We start from the raw sequence: 20,381 nt of genomic DNA, 5'->3' as shown, positions 1-20,381 counted from the left end.
AATTTAATAACCCTAGCAAGTGTTGACTAGCTAGAAAAGTCAACCCAAAATAAAGAAAAACTAGCTTAATAATTTAAAACTTGGCCCAAAAAAAGGGAAAAATAGTTTTGGGCTGAGTAGGAAAAGCCCAAAATTTGAAAAATATATTGACTTCAAATCGCATCTTATACATTAATACATAGTATCGTACATGTGACCGCAAAAATGAGGTGCGGTGCGGTTATGATTTTGGCTAAACTCTAGACCACACTACACCGCCCATGTGACCGCAAAAATAAAGTGCGGTGCAGTTATGATTTTAGCTAAACCGCACCGCAAAGTGCAGTGTTAAAAATGGCCCAAAACCGCACCGCACCGCACTGTGAACACCCCTAGCCGCCATTACTAGGTATTGGTATTTTTTATAGTTGGTGGATGCCATCATCTCATTATCATCAAAACCTTTCTAGAGATTTGAAGAAGACAAGGGAGTGGTGGGTACCCATCATAGATTTGAAGAAGAAACTTGTTTTTTAGAATATATGAATTTTATTCTCCAATGTCTTTTCCATCGGTAGTGGATGGTATGCAAACTATCGGTTAAGAACGAATAAAGACTTAGAAAATAAAGAATAAAGAAGAAACAAGAGACAAATATTGTTGCTAGTAAGGATTTTTTTTCTCAAGGATTTCTTTGTTCTGCTTCTCTAGCGACCTGTTGCTGGTGACAAGTGGTAGGGGCAAAAGATGGTGGTGGTGCTGGTGGTGGGGTTGTGTTGATTGTTGTCTTTTTTATGTTTCATTTTATTTAATTTAGGTAACTGAAATAACAAAGGCAGAAAATTAGCAATTAATAAAATAAATTGACATGTGTCAAGTTTTTATTTGTAAAACATATAGTGAGATAGAGAGATTGAGATAGAAGATTTGAACTCGTAACTGCGAAGATGGATGGATAGTAACAATACAAGTTTCTCACTTTCAAGTCATAATTGAGGTTGGCACTGCAGTGTGGAGATTGTGTGAGGAGTATAAAGGTGTAGGAAAGTCCAAATAAGTTGTCACAAGTTTCTCACTTTCAAGTCATAAACGAGGTTGGCACTGCAGTGTGGAGATTGTGTGAGGAGTATAAAGGTGTAGGAAAGTCCAAATAAGTTGTCACAGATGATTGCAATAATCGTAACAATAAGATACTAATACCCACTTCTCAACGTCATTACTTATTAGCTTGCAACATTCTCATTTTTAGGTTATTTTATATTTGATACCTTGTACGCGGCTTTTCTTTTTAATAATAATTTTGATAGTTATAAAGGGAAGAGGATTTCAATCTTTGATGTTTCTGCTAGAAATATTAGGGGGTGCTGGTTAAGTTACAAAATTTTTAACGATATTTTGTACAATTAAGTATTTAAGTATAATTACTTTCAAAATGCACACCCTAATCTCCATATTGTTATGATCTTACATCATATATTCAACGGTTTGCCAATTTGGACACGTCAAAGTTAATTTTAAAATAATTGTTTGATTAGAAAAATGATGAAAGAGTAAATCACTTATCTTTTTGAACTTTTTACCTAAGTCTAATTATTTGAATAAGTTTGGTTTGCGTCTAATATTTCGATACATGGACACAACATATGTTCAAAAATGACCACTTATCATTTCCGTGTCTCATGCAATAGACTAGATGGAAGCTTTTCTCTTTTGAATAGTGTATAAAAAATAAAATGATGGCCACAAGATTTGACATGCTAATCTAATACATGGCCGTAAGTACAACCTAACGGTGGGTCTTGAGTAATTTTATGATAAACACCCTCCCCTACAATTCCAAACGAAGATGCCATACATTCCCATTTGTCCATATTGGGAATGGGCACATATATTCTTGATAGCGACTTAGCTTTACGGTTCTTGATGAGTCTATTTACTGATGCCATGATTATTCTCCATCGTGCATATCCCACCCCTACATTTCCAAAAGAAGATGTAAATTCACTCCATTCTTCCACATTGATATTATATCCCATCCTCTAAATTTAGGTCTTGGGAATGGGTATATATATTCTTGTTAGGGTCTTCTTTAGCTACTGCTCTTTTCAGTTTTCACATGGAACCAATACTCGATCTCGATCGTAATCAATGTCTTTCACATGGATCACATTCACATTTCCTTTCCATGGTGCCAAATTCAGTTCATGAAACAATGATTGCTACCTTTCTCTCTTCATAAATTCCTACTTTGCAAATCAAATTAGGTAACTTATTAGATTGGATCGATGGAGACTAGCGGGGAGAGAGAATATCTGCCGTCATGTGCATGTGCATGTGAACAAGCTAAAATAGCCACACACTCTTCTAATAAATATAAAGCAATATAAAGCATACCCTAAATTATCACCTTGCTTCTAAAACTAAAATTCATTTTCAAACCATGCTTCTTTCTTCTTTCATTCTTTATTTATTTTTATTTTAAAGCTTTTGTCTATTGCAATAAGTTAATTATTGTTTTCCACTCTCAGAAATAATATATTTCACATAATGTCCACACTTTCACATTAGTTATTTACATTTTACTCATCTATATATATATAAAACCAAAACCTTTGAATCTCCCACAATTTTCCACGTCATCATTATTTTATTTTTCTTTTTATTTTAGGTTTTATATATTATATATTTATTATTTTTCTTCAACGTGTATTATCCTATCAAGTGTTACAATAGTTTAGTTTAAGTAAAACTCTATTAAATATATGTTTCAAGAGCTTGAAATTCTACTTCAACTAAAATTCTATAAGGACTCACGTTTACAATTTTTCACACCCATAATTACACGGCTTCTGCAAAGAGTAATTTAGATCACATAAACAAATTGAAACACGCCTTTCCCCCCTTGGTTCCTTATTTAATCCGAATTCATTATTCACCACCACACGCTGAAATTTTTAGAACTTAAATCGAAGCAGAAAAATCTAAAACCCACAAACCCAAATCCTTAAACAAAGTTTGTTAGAGAAAATTTCTCAAAAACCAAATGGCTCTCGCTGTTACTTCTTCTTCATCTACTGTAATTTCTAAAGGTAGTTTCTTTTCATAGTTTGAATGGAATTGTTGTTTTTTTTTAAGGATGTTTGGTTGTTCTAATGATGATTGTTTGGCTTTTTAGATAAACTCAATAAATTTATTTATAGTCTTTTATATTGTGATGCATTTATTCTTTATTTAGTATGTTTTCACGTTTTAATATTTGATGAATTTTCTATGTTTGTGTTTTGCAATTCGTATTGTTTTGCAATGTATTGTTATGTGGTAATCAATATGGTTGTATGTTTGACTTCTAGCCAAATACAATAACACACTCCCACCATCCACTACTTCTTTTCTTAGTCTCTTCATATGGTGCATGTCCTCTTCCTCTTTGCTCACATTGGTAAGGTATTGCATTGATTTGGTTTTTGGAGTGCCTTCAAAACTTGGGTTTTGGATTTATTTTGTCAAAAAGGTATATAAGTTTTTTATTAGGTTTAATGTTAATAGAATTAAAGAACTCACAATCTAGAAAAAAAAAAAATAGAAAAGTGATTGTATTAGATTTTTTTTTAATATTTTATTTATTAATTTTTTTTTTTGTGTATGTTTGAAGTCATCACCATAGAATAGTGAAAATGTTGTGAGCCACGCCGATATGTGTTATGTGGAACCAATAATTTGAAAGAAAAAGAATTTTCTAAACCTTTATTTTGAATAAGATTACTTATTTTCATTCAATTTCAATCATTTTCAAGTCATACCTCTTTTAAGCCAAGACATAAACCTTTAAGCAAAATAAATATTTTTAATTTTTGCTCCAAAAAAATAATAACTATTTTTAATTTTTATTTACTTACCCCGTGCATCGCACGGGTTAGGGACTAGTTATATAAAAGAGTGAGGACAATATTATATGTAAAACAATCAAAGCCGGTAGAACACAATAACCAAAGATCAAATGTCAATTTACACACGCATCTATAAGAAAAAAAAAATCTATAATACAATATTATCCACCAGCTATATATGATCCGGAAATTAAGTCCAAATTTTGGTCGAACACCTTTAGCAAGAACTAAGAAATGAATTCCAAATATTAGACAAGTTCATGGGACACACGAAAAGAAGACTTAATGGACATAATACAAATAGTGTTCCAACTTCCAACTACATGCATTATTCAATTACTTTATTTTCCTTAGTTAATTTAATACGAGTTTGGGTGCAGAATTTATTGTTGCTTGTTCTATCTTATATTTATTTATTTTTCTTTTTCTTTTTCTTTTTTTCGTTTTTTGTGTGTGTAAGCTATCCCTTGTACTTTAATAATTATTATATTGGATAAATAATAAATAATTTTCCAATTTGTATTGTATCATTAAAAGACATGATCTTAAAATATCCTATGATTAAATTTACTATTTCTTAATAGTTTAAACTTTTGAAAATAATTAGAAGCTTATAAATGAGAGGGTAAATTTTTTTTTTTTTTTTTAAATTTGGTAGGTTTTGTGTTTTGGAAACTCACATTAACCTGGAAAATAATAACATTCACAAAAAAAAAAAAATAAATAAAACTTTTAGAGTAATAAAGAGGTGTTATATCTCATCAAAAAAAGAAGAAGGGGTGTTGTAATGCATAATAAAGAGTGGCAATCCCACATTTCTAGGTAAAGAAGTAGAGATGTGTGATATTTCTTATAAATAAAGTGGAGCTGTAGATCTTGTGCTGTGACTATTGTGAGAGCCTAGAGCTTATAGCGCCAGTATTGGATTAGTCACCCGGCTAATCCAGCTAAAATTTGGCTAAAAAAACGTAGCATTGGGCTAACCTTGTAACTAACGTCCCAAGCCGAAGTGCATATAGCAAGTTTGGCTAGCACTGTTACTCAGCAAAATGAATATTTTTTGGGCATGGCCATGGTCATGTAACTGTGGTGGACATTTCACAGCCCCTAGCAAGTTTAGGTGACAGCAATGGTCTAACGAGTTTGGCAATGGATTCTCTCATTAATTATCAAGGCGGCCAAATTTGATGGTGGTGAAGGTATTAGTGTTTAAGAATGAGATTGTTGGCTTTGCAACGATGCTCGAATTTTTTTTTTTTTTTTTAAATTTCAATTGGTAGTGAGGTGAGGGTATTAATGTTTAAGAATGAGATTTTTTACTTTGCAGTGATTTTGGCTTGAGATTTTGTTTGTTTTTATTTTAAGTGAAGGTGTGGGTTTTTGGTTAAGAAAGAAAGAGAAAGGGGAATAGAGAATGATTAAATAAATAAGAAATAGTATTTTAATATAATGGAGAAAAGAAAATAGATAGTTAGATATAGGGTGTATTGGTTCTCAAAAAAAAAAATATATATATATATATTTATATAAATATATATATATATATATATATTTGAAAACCATCATTCTAGAGAATCTTGACATCATCATTAACAAAATAAATAGTATAAAAAAAAAATTCAAAATCAAATACATACATAAGGCTGATCACCTACGTAAAATTTTTACAAAAAAGGTTTAATGGATGAGTTGGTCACTTGGTCAGCCAATTGATGGACCAGATTCTGAACTACCACAACAACATTTGATTAGTCTTAACAACACCAAAATCCTGTACTTCAACCCATTCAGAAGCCAATCACATACTATCTTGCACGCATGTGTGTGTATGACTTTGTGAGAGAGAGAGAGAGATTGAGTTCCATCCATTTCTCATTTCTTGCAGGTCTTTTTGCAAACGGACAGTTGAACAGAAGTAGGTGAAGTATAGTTGGCTATATCATTCTCTTAAGCCAGGGTTTCCTAGAAAAGTAAAAGATCTCTAAGACTCTAATAACCCTGAAATGCAAGGGACTGTCCGGCCAACCCCTTTTAACCTTCCATTATCTTTGAGGTCCAAACATATATTATATAAATCCTTAAAACATTCTTAGATTTCATTTCACATACCTAGCTGAGCTGACTTCATGGACGAAGTCCCACTTGTACCACTGACTCTAAACGACATTCAGGCCCTCACATACTCACTTCCATCAACCTCATTGCATCAACCCGGACAAGAAACTATTGATCAAATAGCTTCAGACATTGACTGGGTTAGCTTCCTCTCTGCTTCTCCATTCATATTTGGCAACCAAAAGCCCTCATCAACAAGCGAGTCCCTAACAGCTGAGAATGGAGGAAGAGGTGAAAATAGAACTAGAGACAAAGGAAAAGCTAGCAGGACCAAGAAAGTTAAAACATCAAGGATTGCCTTCCATACTAGGAGCATCGACGATATTCTAGACGATGGATACAGGTGGCGGAAGTACGGGCAGAAGGCTGTGAAGAACAGCAACCATCCCAGGTACTAATTTCATGACCACTGAGTTATTTAGCTGAATAATTTGTGTCCAGCTTTCACTTCTTCCCAATCATATTCTTATTGTATTTGACGAACATATATATATATATATATATATGTATGTATAGGAGCTACTATCGCTGCACGCAACTTACATGCAACGTGAAGAAACAGATCCAACGACTCTCAAAAGATTCAAGCATCGTAGTTACAACATATGAGGGCATCCATAACCATCCTAGTGAAAAATTAATGGAGAGCTTAAGCCCACTGCTGAGACAACTGCAATTCCTCTCAAGAATCTAGACCTGGTCGCTTTATGCATGCATAGGGAAAATTCTTGTGTATATGTAGTCACAGGGGCGGAGCCAGCGGGGTCTAGGGGGGGCTGCCCCACCGGCCCACCCAAAAAAAATCCCTTAGTTTATTACTAATACTTATTAAAAACTCCAATCTAATTTCTTCTTTTGATAGAAATAGTAATTTAGATCAAAGTAATACATCAATTTGGCCTATCTTCCTTATCTTGTGAGGAATTTCATCTAGCCAATAGCTCTACTCACTCACACTTAATGATAATTTACCCAAACAAAACTCTATTCTATTTCTTTAATCTTGAAACAGAGCATAACTCTACCTAAATAAACTAATAAGTAACCACAAGTCCTCCACCAACGTGCCTTCCACATGAGTTTTAGTGTTTTCAATATTATATATTCACATGATCATGTGCATAAAGTGCTTATATCTTATACAAGTTTTGCTCCTCCTCTCAACTCAAATCTTGACTCCGCCACTGTATAGTCAAATTGCACTTCCAAGTTCCATCACTGGTTTATGGCATTAATTGTAAAGAAAGGCAGAGGCGTAAAAGAAAACTTAAAAATAAAAATAAATAAATAAATAAAATAAAGTCAGAACTTTGTAGCTCTATGGCATGGTGCGGGGTCAGAAAATTTAAAAAAGGCCTCATACATCAGCTTTCTTGCTCCTGTTCTTTGCACCAACACCTTGTTTGTTTCAGTGAGCAACTCTTAGCATCGGCTTTATCTGAGGGGATCTTATCATTACAACTCTTTTAAGTAATTGATTTGATTTTACTAGTTCAGGAACTAAAGCCTTCAATTTCAATTGAATTTTATATTTAGAACTCGACTTGGATCTAGTGTATTAGGCCTGTTGCAATGCCCGAGATATTAAACTAGTCCCATTCAAACAAAAAAAAAAAAAAAAAAAAAAACAAAGTTTAGTTACAATTTACAATCTTACTTAATATCTTTTTATTAGGATTGAATTTTGACAAATTCACTATTGGATTATATCTTCTTGTTATATCCTCCATGCTTGCAAAATTTCTAAAAAATTAAAAATCAATAGCTATGTTATCAATAAGTTGTTTAAATTGAAAATTTTTGTAATTTAAAATTATGTATAAAATATAAGCTTATAGATTATATAATAAATAATATCCGATGGACACAAAATTTGACATGTGTTTTATCAGAGTAAAGAACATTCATTGGTTAGATTTTCAGATTTTATAGTTATATTTATTTTATTAAGTAAGGTTGTAATCTTGAGTTACAAGCAATTTTGAAGCTAAACTTTGTCCAACCAAAAAATTTAACATAAAAATCCCCAAATCTCCATTAGGCTAAAAACACCCACCACCAAAGAGGAGTCACACATGTCCAAAAAAGCAACACCCACAACAAAGGAAGCACTGCTTACAACAAAAGGAAGGTGGTGGGTGCTGATTTGGTTAGAGAGGGAGATGGAGAGTGAAGAGTGTGTTTTAGTCTGAAATGCTACTGTCGTTGGTGTATCAGAAACTACCCGAAACTCCTGAAATTAACTAGTATAGTCCGTTATTTTAGGCAACAAGAAACATAAGGTTGAGGTATACTGGTTTTGTTTTTGGCGTTAAAAATATTGGTAAAACGGCTGAATTATCTAAATTAGATATCTTGGCACATGGATTCTCATGACTTTAGTGTTAAAGAAAGATATTGCTTGATAGAGGACAGAGTGCTTGTTGGATAGAAAGTTAAACATGGGAAAATAAGGTGTTAGACCACATGAAAACAGAAAACAATCTAAACAGACAAAGTGAGTATCCATTGATTACCATCCAAGAAAAAAAATTCAATTCTGGGAGATTGTTTTCTGCAATGTCAGCAGAGATAAAGGAAAAAAATTTCCATATACTTTTAAGAGAATTGGAACAAATTTGTTTCACTAATTTGCACTGAATCATATAAATTCATTCATGTGTTGGATGGAGGACTGAAATATAAACTGAAGATAAAATATACAAGACTGTTCAAGTGGGGGAACATTTTGGGATAAACCAAAAAACGGAAAATAAAAAATCTAAGAAGTGAGTATTGGCAAATTGCATTGATTACAGTCCAATAATATTCAGCCCCATCAGCAAAAAGTGGGAAATAAGAGTTCCATGTAAATGAATTAGCATGAATTTATTCCAGTAATATGCATGAAGGATATAATTCAAGCAACAACTTGTATGATCACGAGCCCATTAATGTATTTCTCTTGGTCAGAATCCGATGGTACATGAAATCAAAATCTTTTGATTCATAAGTAAATAACTTGAGCGTTAACTAATAACAAAATATATACAAAAGGAATGGTGCAAATGACTATAACCAACTTTAAATAGCTAGGAGTAAAACTGTGGACTTCTCCACAAATTTAAGCTTGCTGTTACAGGTAAAAATTAAACACTGAAGGAGCTGGTGCACACTTCCCACAACTTTTCCATGCAAACCTCAATTATCGACAATGCCACTGCTATAGAACTTCTGTGTTATGATTGCTCAAATCTTTCACGAATGCCAATTCAGCAGCCAAGGCAATATGATCACTACCCCATTTCTGAAGAACACAGCAAAATACACCTTAAAAGTAGAAGATTAACTACAATACTGTAAACCTATATGCCAAAGTGCACCTATTTGCTGGGATTAACCAATCTGTTATTTATTATAGCAATACTCTTTTAAGTATATAATTCTAAGCTGGGATGGGATAAGGGGACGAACAAACAAGAAAAGCTTAATCTCCCCAGCCAAAGAAAAAGGGACAGTTTTGTCTGAGGAACCACTTCATCTTCCACAATCACTTGATTTACTGTAAAATAGCATACAGGCTTTAAGGTGCAAATTATTAGAATGTTTGTTATTACTATAGTTAATACTTGAACTATCTAATTGACTAATTCCCTTGATCTTTGCTGAATTTCATTGTTCGCATAGCCTTCCACACCTCCAAAGTGAACTCAAATTTAAATGCCAATTACCTTTGTTGGGAATCCTGGAGTCCATTGCATAGCCTGTTTTTGCATTGGAGCAAGCACCCTGACTGTTTGGAGACCTTCAGAGCACCTGGATATCAAATCAAAGTGATTATATGTTTCAATCTATTCAACCTCGTCCAAAAAAAAGAAAAAGAACATAATCTAGTCACAAATTCACATTATGTACCGATAATACTGCTAGACATAACATAAAAGACAGTTATTGTGTGAGCAAATCAGAAAAATAGAAAATATGTTCATCATGTGTGATTAGTCATCTAAATTCCAATTTATAAGCAGCATTTGACAGAAGACAAGACCAGGGACAGCAGAAGACTTGCCATATGTAATCAACTGTGCCAAAAAAACACCTATTGTAACTGGTAACTAAGGGCTCTCCATTTGAGTCTCTGGTTCCCGAACAATCCTGCAAAAATGCAGAAATGTAACCAATTGCAGATCAGTATTGTATAATCAAGAATACATAATATCTAAGAGCTGCAATTTTTCAAACAATATATTTCCCTATCAAAGTTAAGCACTTCAAACAGAGTTCCCAGAGGAAGAGAAAAGGTAAAAGTGTGATCTACCTTAACTTCAACATATGTGCTACTAAGCATTAAAGGGTGTTCCAAAAGGGTGCAGTCTGGACTGCCTGTTGCCGTTTCTATTTCCATTGGAGTCCACAATGATGGATCATACCCATATTTCTCCATGGCTACAGGCTCAGAATCCAAGCCTTGAGATAAATCATCCTCAACTTCATTGCTTAGTGAATTCAAAAGGGACTTGGAAGGAACAGACTCAAGCTCCTTCGAGTGACCTGACACCTCGAGATCTGATTTTAATTGACCAAATTCAGATGGACAGGCATCTCCAATCTCATGCAATGCAGATAAAAATGTACTTTCATCTTCACCGACGTTTCCACCTACCACAGCTTTATCAAGCTCATTTAGAGATAAATTCTCCAGTTTCTCATCTACCAAAAAGTTGACACTAGTAGATGGATCTGAAGCATTGGCTTGATATGGGCTTGAAGAGCTAGCATCATCATCATTCACAATTTGATGGGCTGATAGACTTCCTGAGTCCCCTTGAGGAATGACTTCAACAGCTTTGGAGGAGGTCTGGCAGGATGGCTCAGATGATGAAATTTCAGAATTAAAAGGATCAACACATTCTGAATCAATCTTGGCCCTGGTTGACTGATGATTTCCCAGAAAGGAGATTGTGGGATTATCATGGTTCACACTTTCATTTTCTACATAGTCATTGGACTCGGCATGTCCACTTAATGATCCATTATTAGAATGAGAGGGGGCATTTTCCCCTTCACTGTATCCAGTGTGAGTTGCATTGGAGTAAACCTCTTCAGGATGGGAAGCTACAGGAGCAAATTTATTGATCTCATTATGCACATGCTCAATAGGAAACCCACCTTCAGCGTAAGAAGTACTTGAGTCTCCCTTACATCCATCAACTGGAACAAAATTTGATTCATGTAACTCCCTAAAGCCATCTACAGAATTCTGCTGAGTTTCCTTTTTCACTTCATTAAGCAGTGTGCCATCATCTGTAAAACTTTGCCTATCACTACAAGATTCATCAGACACATCCGGCATAGTGTTTGCACATTGAGGCTGAGTGTTGTTCATTGCAGGAAGACTTTTCATATTGCTGTCTGGATTATTCAATTTCTGCATATGTGAGACAGAATCGCTCAACTTGATGTCAATTTCCTTTCCATCTACCAATGATGGATCTTGAATTGGATTATTTATAGACCCATTCCTGCAATATTTTGAAAGCTTCAACATTCAGGGGCAGGCAATAAACCTACTTGAGCTCACCAAATGAATATTTGATGTGCATGAACCCTACCTGGAATTAGAATTATACGGCCTTGATGAAGGGATTTCTGCAGTAGCTTGTCCAGATACCTTATCTCTACCCACTTCAGACAAATCTAGCTGCAACAGACTATAACATATATTATATATGTAATCCATAGACCATCAATGATCAAACAAAGGAAAGAAAAGGCTTACCTTCTGTTCTGAGATAAAGTTGTATAATGGACTCTGATAACAAAACAATAATGTAATTGTAATGAGACATTATAAAAGAGAGTAAATTCAAACATCACACTACACTAAAACTGAAACTTGGAAGTCCAAATGTGAGAGAAGCTATAACCTTTGGGGTACAATTGAAATCCCCACAAAGAATAACTGGAGCATCATCCCAAAGCTTTGAAACAGAATGAGCCCTATTTAGGAGCATCCTGACCTGTATGAAGGAAGCACATAGCAAGAAGGCAATTACAGGTAGAATTGAAGTAAGTCAAGAATTTAGGATGGGCTTCACAACCAATTAAATCTTTATTTGATTTTTTATACAAATTGGCATGAAACAAGTTTACATGCAATGCGGTGAGTTGCATCTAAGGCAGCACACCTAATAATAACAACAATCAATGATCGTATGCAATAGGGTGCTCTAGTCTCCCAGTGCCCAATTGATCCCGAATGAAAACTATTGACATGACAAAAACTTTTGCTTTTTTGTTATTACACCATTTCCATGATGAATGACAGATACAAGGTTTTTTTTTTTTTTTTTTTGTTGGGGAGGGGGGGGGGGGGTTAAAAATACCAACGGAGAAATATATTAGTCAAAATTATTATGGACTACCTGTGAGGATGGTAGCACAACCATTCAAGAAAAATACTAATCAATAAAGTTGCAAAAATGTCAGTTTCCTTGACAGAACTGCAAGTTTCTTGGTACTTAAAAAAATAAAAATGCAAGTTTCTTGATGAGTAGCTGCAATAACACACATATGAGAGTATGAACCAGGTAATATGAAACATTGTGACAAATTTTGAATAGATGGAGGTAGAGAATGAACAGGGATCAGTGCAGTGATGGTAGTTGTGCATTCTGAAATAATGGCATTAGACGAGTAGAAGGGTGGAAAAATAAATAAACAACGTATAAACAAGTTGTTTCCAGAACACAATTAACAATGTGTCACCAAATATCAACATTTGGGAAACAACCTTTCTATAACAACATTAGGTAGTGATGCAGCAGAATCAAAACAGTATCAACCAAACAAACAGCATCAAAATTTATATGTAAAGTGATTCAATGTCACATGACAAACTAATAATAGTAAAGCATTTTTTATAGGTATAATACAAAAGAAAAAAAAATGGTACATCTGAAAATGAAATTTGGGTTTTATTCTTGTCAGACTGCTCTATGTTTACATCAAGCAGTTACAAATTAAGATTTATGCACAAAGCAGTATGAACATCGCATAAGAAAGAAAAATCTGTATTGGCTGCACCTGAGTCCATAAATACCTGGCCAATCTTAATTTCTCCCCTTTTAGGATTGTAAAGCACATGAATGTTACATATGACAACCTTGCTGGAACCTATTGAGCTGCAGGTACTGATATTAAATACATATTTTGAGCATAATTATTTTTTTTAAGTTTATCTACTACAAAAATTAAAATCACATAATACAAAGAACAAGGGAACAGAAAACCAGCCATTTAAATTGCATACTGTATTACTTATCAAAAAAAATTGCATACAGTATCATTCAGGGAAATATGCTGTAAACATCTAATTACAAATGAAAAAATGTTCACATAGAATTAGAGGATTCAATTTTGTTACTTCAACATCATATTTTATACTTGTCTTTTCTCAAATGAACTTCAAACTGTGGAGATTTTAACATACGACCTTACTTATAATATTAACTTATTCCTATTTCCATTCCAGTAATTCAAGTGAATTGAGTCCTTTTTCTTATTTGTTCTTGGGGCCTGAGAGGTTAGTATTCCAATCCACATAACAAGCAGTGCCATCTAGCATATCTTGATTTCCTTACATATATTAAGCTATAAAGGAAAAGGCAAACACCAAAACAAAAAACCCACAAATGCACTCATAATAACAATTTGTGCAGGAGTTGCCATATGATTGCCTCAAGGTTGCAATCTTTTATACACACACACACACACACAAACGTAATAAAAAATTCATTGAAACAGAAAATCATAGGATGTATTTAGGAAGCACAGGTGCGGATTCGGGTTCGGGTGCAGGTGCGGGTGCGAGTCGCTCGGAAATTTTTGAAAAAGTAAGGTGCAGGTGCAGTGGGATACCGTGTGCTTGTTGAAGTTAGTGGATACTTGGTTTCTTAACAATATGAGGGCCTTGAGGAGAAATAAGACAAGGGTAACACTCCAGCATCTCAATCAGAGTCTTGGGAAACACCCAAGATAACACTGGCAATACAAACACAAAAGGATGTTACTGTTTCCCAAGACTCTGATTGAGATACTGGAGCGTTGGCAAGGCAGATTTCATCATCATAGAGTTTCAAAAATTGGGAAGGCCACCCCTTTGTGTGTTATGTGGACAATTTGGCAAGAGAGAAAAACAGCCCTAACCCATGCTCTCTAGAACAAGTACAATCACTGGTGTTGAAATTTCATTTTAGCCACAGAATTATTATAATCATTATTATAAAAAAGGACTGGAAGAAAAACATAAACTTAAATAACATTAAAAAGCTTCACCATCCATAAAATCAATGTTTTTTTAGTTCATAAGTAGATTAATAATGTCTAATCTAGAAGATACTCAAAATCAAAATTATTATAAATATACATTTTATTGACAACTTAACTATAAATTACCTTGTTGGTAGAGTTGCAGTCTCTTCAGTGCAATTTTGATTCATTAACTGCAACAAAATAGTAATCTTATAATAATTGGCTAGAATGCATGTCAATCAGCGGGTGGGAAGTCAAGATAGAAAAATTCAAAACCATTGTGGGTTAGTGCTTCTATGCAACTCTCTTAGATACAAAGATTTGATGTACCTCCAGCACACATATCTGAGCAACATTATCCCGAAGTCCAAGCTTATTGAACTCAATGCATTCTTCATGGAGCAACTTGAATCTAATATAGAGATTATAATATTAAGTTTTATACATTAACAAGACAAATTTGCTTGAAGGTAATACATGATAGCATGAATATTAAAACAAAGAGACAAAAAAGACAATCCAACTCTAGGCAACACTAGCAACCAAGGAAATAAAACAAATCAATGTTGCTTCTTAAGCACTTAAAACCTTGATTATGCACCAGCACAGAAAAGAAAAAAAAAAAAACTAATACAAAAAATAAATTCAAAATTAGTTACTACAATGAAATCAAGTGGGAGAAGAATCCTCAGAATGTGAAACCACTGCAAGCGCAAGGTAGGACTACTTAAAACAAATTAAGGAATTTTGATATGCTGCATGATTTCCACTTGTTAAACAAATGCCACCACTGGTCTTTCAGTGCACCAAAATGTAGGGATTTCTGCTGTTAATGAACTAATGCACAATCATTTTTTCTTTCTTCAGAAAGAATACAAATTGAGGAAAAATATTGCTTTTTTGCACACTTAAAGACCACCAAACATTACATGACATTCTAAGTACCGGCTGCTTATTTGGAGGTTGGGTAGAATGTGAACATCTGTTTGGTCATTTGAAAGATAGGCATACTATTATCATGATCTAACCTACAACCTACAAGGCACACTCATGGTGCCAAGAAAGTTGAGAGGAGGAAAACCAAACAAAGTGTACAAAAGCAATTTTAGTACTACAATAATGAACTGGACAACCAACTACTTGTTTAAAACTAGCATCTTACAGGAACAGTCATTTCTGGATGAGTACAGGAACAAACACATATATTGATTCATGAGTACACAGTAAATAAGACCTCTTGTGTGCAAATGTGCATGCCCATGCACATAATTTCACATTAAATCTGACCCATTAATGCATACTTATAGGGGATTGCAAAAGCTGTAGATATAATTTACCTTGATGTTCGCCAAAAGATTGCACAGCCATCAACAGAAATGCCAGTACGCATCTATATTTCAACCAACACATTGTTAGACTTGTCTTATCCATAAGAACTTACTTCTTTTTTTCTTTTCTTCTTTTGATAAATAACGTAAGAACTTCTTATTAAAGAATAGCCAACCCATTAGAACTTACTTCTATTTTATAATTAAATAAATAAGGAAGCAAGACAATAACTGTCATGAATCAAAAATAAGTTGGTCGATATCGTAAGTTTGCAACCAGAACCTCAAATTCTGTATATACAAGTATAGACATAAATAAAAATGATCATGTATAATGTTAAAGCATCAAACCCAAAAGCTTAAGCTTGTAGATTGAGAGATCTAACAGATTAATAAACCCACAATAATTGTTGTTTTTTTTTTTTTTTAAATATATAAAATACGTTATTAAAATAAAGAACTAGTTGGATTACACAGGGTGTGTACCAACTAGCCAAACCAATTACAATTTGAAATTCAAAGTATCTAGGAAATCTAAAAAGGACATAGTAGGGCTGTTGCCCAATGCATTTATCCATTAGTACAAGGAACATAGCAAGGATTGTTTAATAATGTGAATAGGATGTTCAACTCACCATATAGTCCACAAGATACTTATATATATTAGTCCACAAGATACATAGAGGAGCAGCCTGCCTTCCAAAAATTTAATGCCCCTGTGATCATGGAACCTTTCTCACCAACAAGCCAGCATCTATACTACCGTCTTTGGCATAAAACCCAAGATACTCCAAATAAAGCAAACTCAAGCAACCACAGATCTCCAGACACAGAACAATGAAGCAAAAGGTGCTCCACCATATCTCCACTGTTCTTACACATGCAAAGTCACAACTATTGTTGTCAAAATTTCAATCTAGATCATAGGATCATACAATCTTATGATTTGAAAGTTGCAGATCAATCCAGATTGGGCAAAAAATTAGTTCTAGGTTCATTGTGGGAATGCTTCTGAGTCATAGGAACATGGGAAATTCCAATCCAGCAACAATTCACGGTAACAGTTGGAGCTTCTGCTGGTGAACAGATTATGCTCTTTATGGGATGCCAGGACTGTTAATTGAGGTCTCTCTATTTCTTCCCAAAACCACAGAGCTGTACCATGTAACATAGAAAATCCTAATTAACATGGTCATAGGCCTTTTCCACATCAAGAATACACAATTCCTCCGAAATGAGAAAAAAGAAATTTAAAATAGAATTGATATCACTAGGACCCAAAACACAAGACCATTCAGACAATGATCCAGTTAAATACGTCTTCAATCAAACCACCGAGTTTTCCACATCTTCAAATCTCCAACAATTCTTCTCCCTCCACAATATCCACAGCCAAAAAGCATAAGGGGCCTAGATTCCAAACAAAAGAAGCATTTTTGCCACATCAATTCCTCGAAGCAGATAGGTCTACAATACTCTTTGGCAAACCCACTAACCCCAAACACAAAGAAAACACAGTCCACAATGCGTATGCAATATTACAATGCAACAGAAAATCTGATCTTACAACTTGATCATACAGTCCAATCCTTTTATTTTTTATTTTTTTTTGATAAGTAAGAAGAAAATATTATTAATAAAGGAATAGCAAGAAAAATACAAAGAGTTCATGGTAGTGAACAAAGAAAAATAAGGAACAAAAGGACACAAGCAGCCACTAAGCTATTCTAATAGATGAAAGAAAATCCAGAAGGATAGAACAATCCGAGAGACCCCAACACCGAGACCAATCAAAGAGGATCCGTTGGCATAAATCTAATAACTGAACCAAAGTTTTCCCATTATCCTCAAAAGAACGCCGATTCTGTTCAATCCAAATAGTCCACATTAAACAGCCTAGAACCAAATTCCAAATATCAGAACTATGTTTCCCAAGCCAATGATACCAACAAAATAATAAGTCCACAACTGAACTTGTCATGACCCAATCGATCCCAAACAACCGAAGCATATACGTCCACAAAGAATGAGCTACGGGACAAAAAACTAACACGTGATCCACAGATTCCGCATTACAACAGCACATACAACAACGATTCGCCAAAGTGCGACCACAAAGCATAAGATTATCCAAAATTAGAATCTGCTAGGTAGGATCCCCAATTTAACCGCTTCACTCACAACTCACAAGCTAAAATCCAACCTATATTGCATTCGCTAACATCCCTTCTTATGTCCAAGTCCAACCAAAACCAAAGCCAAAATAAGTAGGCCAATAACCCAACCAAACCAAAGCAGGCAAACAAGCCTGCATGCAGGTGGACTCCAAACAAATCCAAAACAAATAAAAAGGCTGGACTCCAAACAAATCCAAAACAAATAAAAAGGCTTTGGTACCATGTGAGAGCATCTTACCCAAAAGCTTAAGCTATTATGTAAAGAGGCCCACAAGAACATAAGCCCACAACCAAATTCAATCCCCAATTAATATACGACTTACCAACATATAAGAGATGGAAATTTCCCTTTTGAAAGAAAGAAACTTGTTGTTGATGAAGTTTTGGACATGCACAAATTTGCTAGTCTATCCAAAATATAGATCAATACAGCCTAATAATTTTTTTATTAAATAGGATTGAACTTCAACTTTTGGTGTTCGCTCTATGATGATTGCTTATTATCAGGCTAAGACACAAATTAGTTTTTGGTGTAGGCAGAGTTTGAACTCTATATTTCTTATTCGACAATAAGAGACTTTATCAATTGTACAAACTAGAACCCACAACAACAACAATACACACCCAAAAAAAATAAAATTTATAGATACCTAATAAAAAAAGAAAGAAGAGAAAAACTTAAACCCTCTTTTCTTTTAACAAGCAAATAAATTCAACAAGTATTTATTTAGAATGTTATTGAGTTGATGATGGTATTCCACTTCAAAAAGATAAGTAATCTTAATGAAAATGAAAATTGGTGTTTAAAACACAGATATAAATACATGCCTTTTTGATAACCATGTCTAGAGAGCAGGAATCTGATGTCCTTGTTACATAATCGCAAGAAAACTCACCTTCCAAATACCACTGTATCCCCTAAGCTTCAACTGCTCTTCTAATTCCAGAAATCTATCAACCTCCTGAAAAGATGTTACAAAAGCACAAACAGTTTCAAGATTATATATATATATAGAGAGAGAGAGAGAGTAAAGTGTTAACACACCCTAAAGTAAAAGCAAGAAGTGGGAAATTTGACTTTGAGAAAGAAATGATAACAAGTAAATAGATTGAAGGTTACAACAAAGCACATAAATGTCAAGCAATCTAATATGGCAACTTACAAACAGCGAAGGGAGCTGATGAGCATAACCGAAATGACCTTAAATACATGACCGCAACTTACTAGAAATTTGAACACACAAAAAAAAAAAAAAAAACCTCATGCACAATTCATAGATAAATGAATCCATTTTTTAAATACTTGACTCGAACGCAGAGAAAAAAAAAATTCCTTAGAAACAACAGGTAGTATGCAACATTTTCAGTCAGGTATCATACATATTATAAGTGGAGGCAATTCATCTGTCTACGTAGTTATGGGCAACTAACTTCACCTATATTCTTATACTTCATATTACAACCCACAAATTAGTCGAAAAGTTTCATGACAAGCATTCAAAATATTCAACTTAGGAACAAAGTTAGGGGATTATGTGAGATGAAGCGCGCGCACACAAACAAACAAACATGATGGTGTATGTATGAGATGTAGCCGAGTGATTAACCTGTAAGCACATAATATCAGCTGACCATAATCCAAGCTCAAAGAGTATACTTTTCTTTCTCCATTCCCAGTCCAACATATGACGGGGTATGTGATAGTAAAGCTTGCTCCGGTGGCTATTAGCAAGGTAATCAGCCAGTATATTATATGATACCACTATAAAACGCTCTGCAAAATTACAATTCAACAAGGCTAAAGTATGTAATTGAACGAGAAAACAAGAGAGAAAGAAATGAAAAAAGGCCACAAAATCGATTACCAGAATTAGGAGGCGGAGGCTGCGCGGCGAGTTCCCAATTCCGATAATCCAACGGCTTGGGGCGAAAATGGTGAGGCGGACGAACCGACTGGTTTGGATCGAACGGCCGAAACCGTTGGGCTTGATTATTGTAAGGATTGGGAGGTGGTGGGCGATGGCGAGGGCGGAAGGCAGTTTGGTTGGAGAAGCGTCCGCCGGAGTCTCCTTGGCGGAACCCTAGGTTGGCGTCGCGGACTGACCGGAAATGCGAGTCTCCGCTCACAAACTGAGCTTGGCCTTGGGTTTGGGTTTGGGTTTGGGTTTGGACTTGGGCTCTTCCACCGGTGTAGGGACGATCGGAGAAGCCTCTCCGCCATTGGCCGCGGCCACCACGGTACTGCAACCAAAAAAGGAAATTTGAGAAAAATGAAGCAAAACTGGAAGGCTATAAATAGATAGAGAGAATGAGAGGAAGAGAGAGTACGGGAGGGCGAGAAGACATGGTAGTGGAGGAGGAGGAGACGTCGGTAGCGGCTGAGGCGAGGAGTTGAAGAGGACGCCGCCGCATTGAGAGACGATTCCAGTGACTGCCTGAGTGAGCCTGTTGCCCACGCTCTTTCTATTTCTTTTTTTAACAAAGTTCCCTCCAAACGGAGCGACACACCGGGTAATTAGATTCCCGATTACTATTTTATTTTTATTTTTTTATAACTTGATTATTGGGATATGAATTATTAAGAGATAAAAGCCATTAGAACT

At 34.8% G+C, this 20,381-nt stretch overlaps 2 protein-coding genes across 4 annotated transcripts; one reads left to right on the top strand and one right to left on the bottom strand.

The window, feature by feature from the left end:
• Positions 1-5,655: 5,655 nt before the first annotated feature.
• On the top strand, positions 5,656-6,822 carry LOC115972292 (probable WRKY transcription factor 43). The gene is made up of 2 exons (XM_031092516.1): positions 5,656-6,372; positions 6,498-6,822. Exons 1-2 carry the CDS (start codon positions 5,993-5,995, stop codon positions 6,673-6,675), a joined length of 558 nt encoding a protein of 185 aa, XP_030948376.1. The 5' UTR covers positions 5,656-5,992; the 3' UTR covers positions 6,676-6,822.
• A 1,934-nt stretch (positions 6,823-8,756) lies between these two features.
• LOC115970978 (carbon catabolite repressor protein 4 homolog 6) lies at positions 8,757-20,279 on the bottom strand. Of its 3 annotated transcripts, none has more exons than XM_031090624.1 (15): positions 20,107-20,278; positions 19,644-20,019; positions 19,386-19,552; positions 18,675-18,740; positions 15,611-15,663; positions 14,604-14,685; positions 14,418-14,464; positions 13,063-13,153; positions 11,888-11,980; positions 11,740-11,772; positions 11,573-11,661; positions 10,279-11,482; positions 10,030-10,115; positions 9,692-9,776; positions 8,831-9,267 (listed from the first exon to the last, which is right to left on the bottom strand). In XM_031090624.1, the coding sequence occupies exons 1-15, from the start codon at positions 20,188-20,190 to the stop codon at positions 9,184-9,186; spliced, it is 2,640 nt and encodes an 879-aa protein (XP_030946484.1). In that variant the 5' UTR covers positions 20,191-20,278; the 3' UTR covers positions 8,831-9,183. The 3 variants fall into 3 exon arrangements, with proteins under 3 accessions (XP_030946486.1, XP_030946484.1, XP_030946485.1); XM_031090625.1 differs by having other exon boundaries at positions 13,063-13,144; XM_031090626.1 differs by lacking the exon at positions 11,740-11,772 and having other exon boundaries at positions 8,757-9,267; positions 20,107-20,279.
• Between the last annotated feature and the right edge of the window lie 102 nt (positions 20,280-20,381).

The sequence above is a fragment of the Quercus lobata genome, chromosome 12 (assembly GCF_001633185.2).
Source record: "Quercus lobata isolate SW786 chromosome 12, ValleyOak3.0 Primary Assembly, whole genome shotgun sequence".
NCBI classification, from domain to species: Eukaryota; Viridiplantae; Streptophyta; class Magnoliopsida; order Fagales; family Fagaceae; genus Quercus; species Quercus lobata.
The sequence above is the reverse complement of the archived record's forward strand: the minus strand, read 5'-3'. Positions and strand labels throughout refer to the sequence as shown.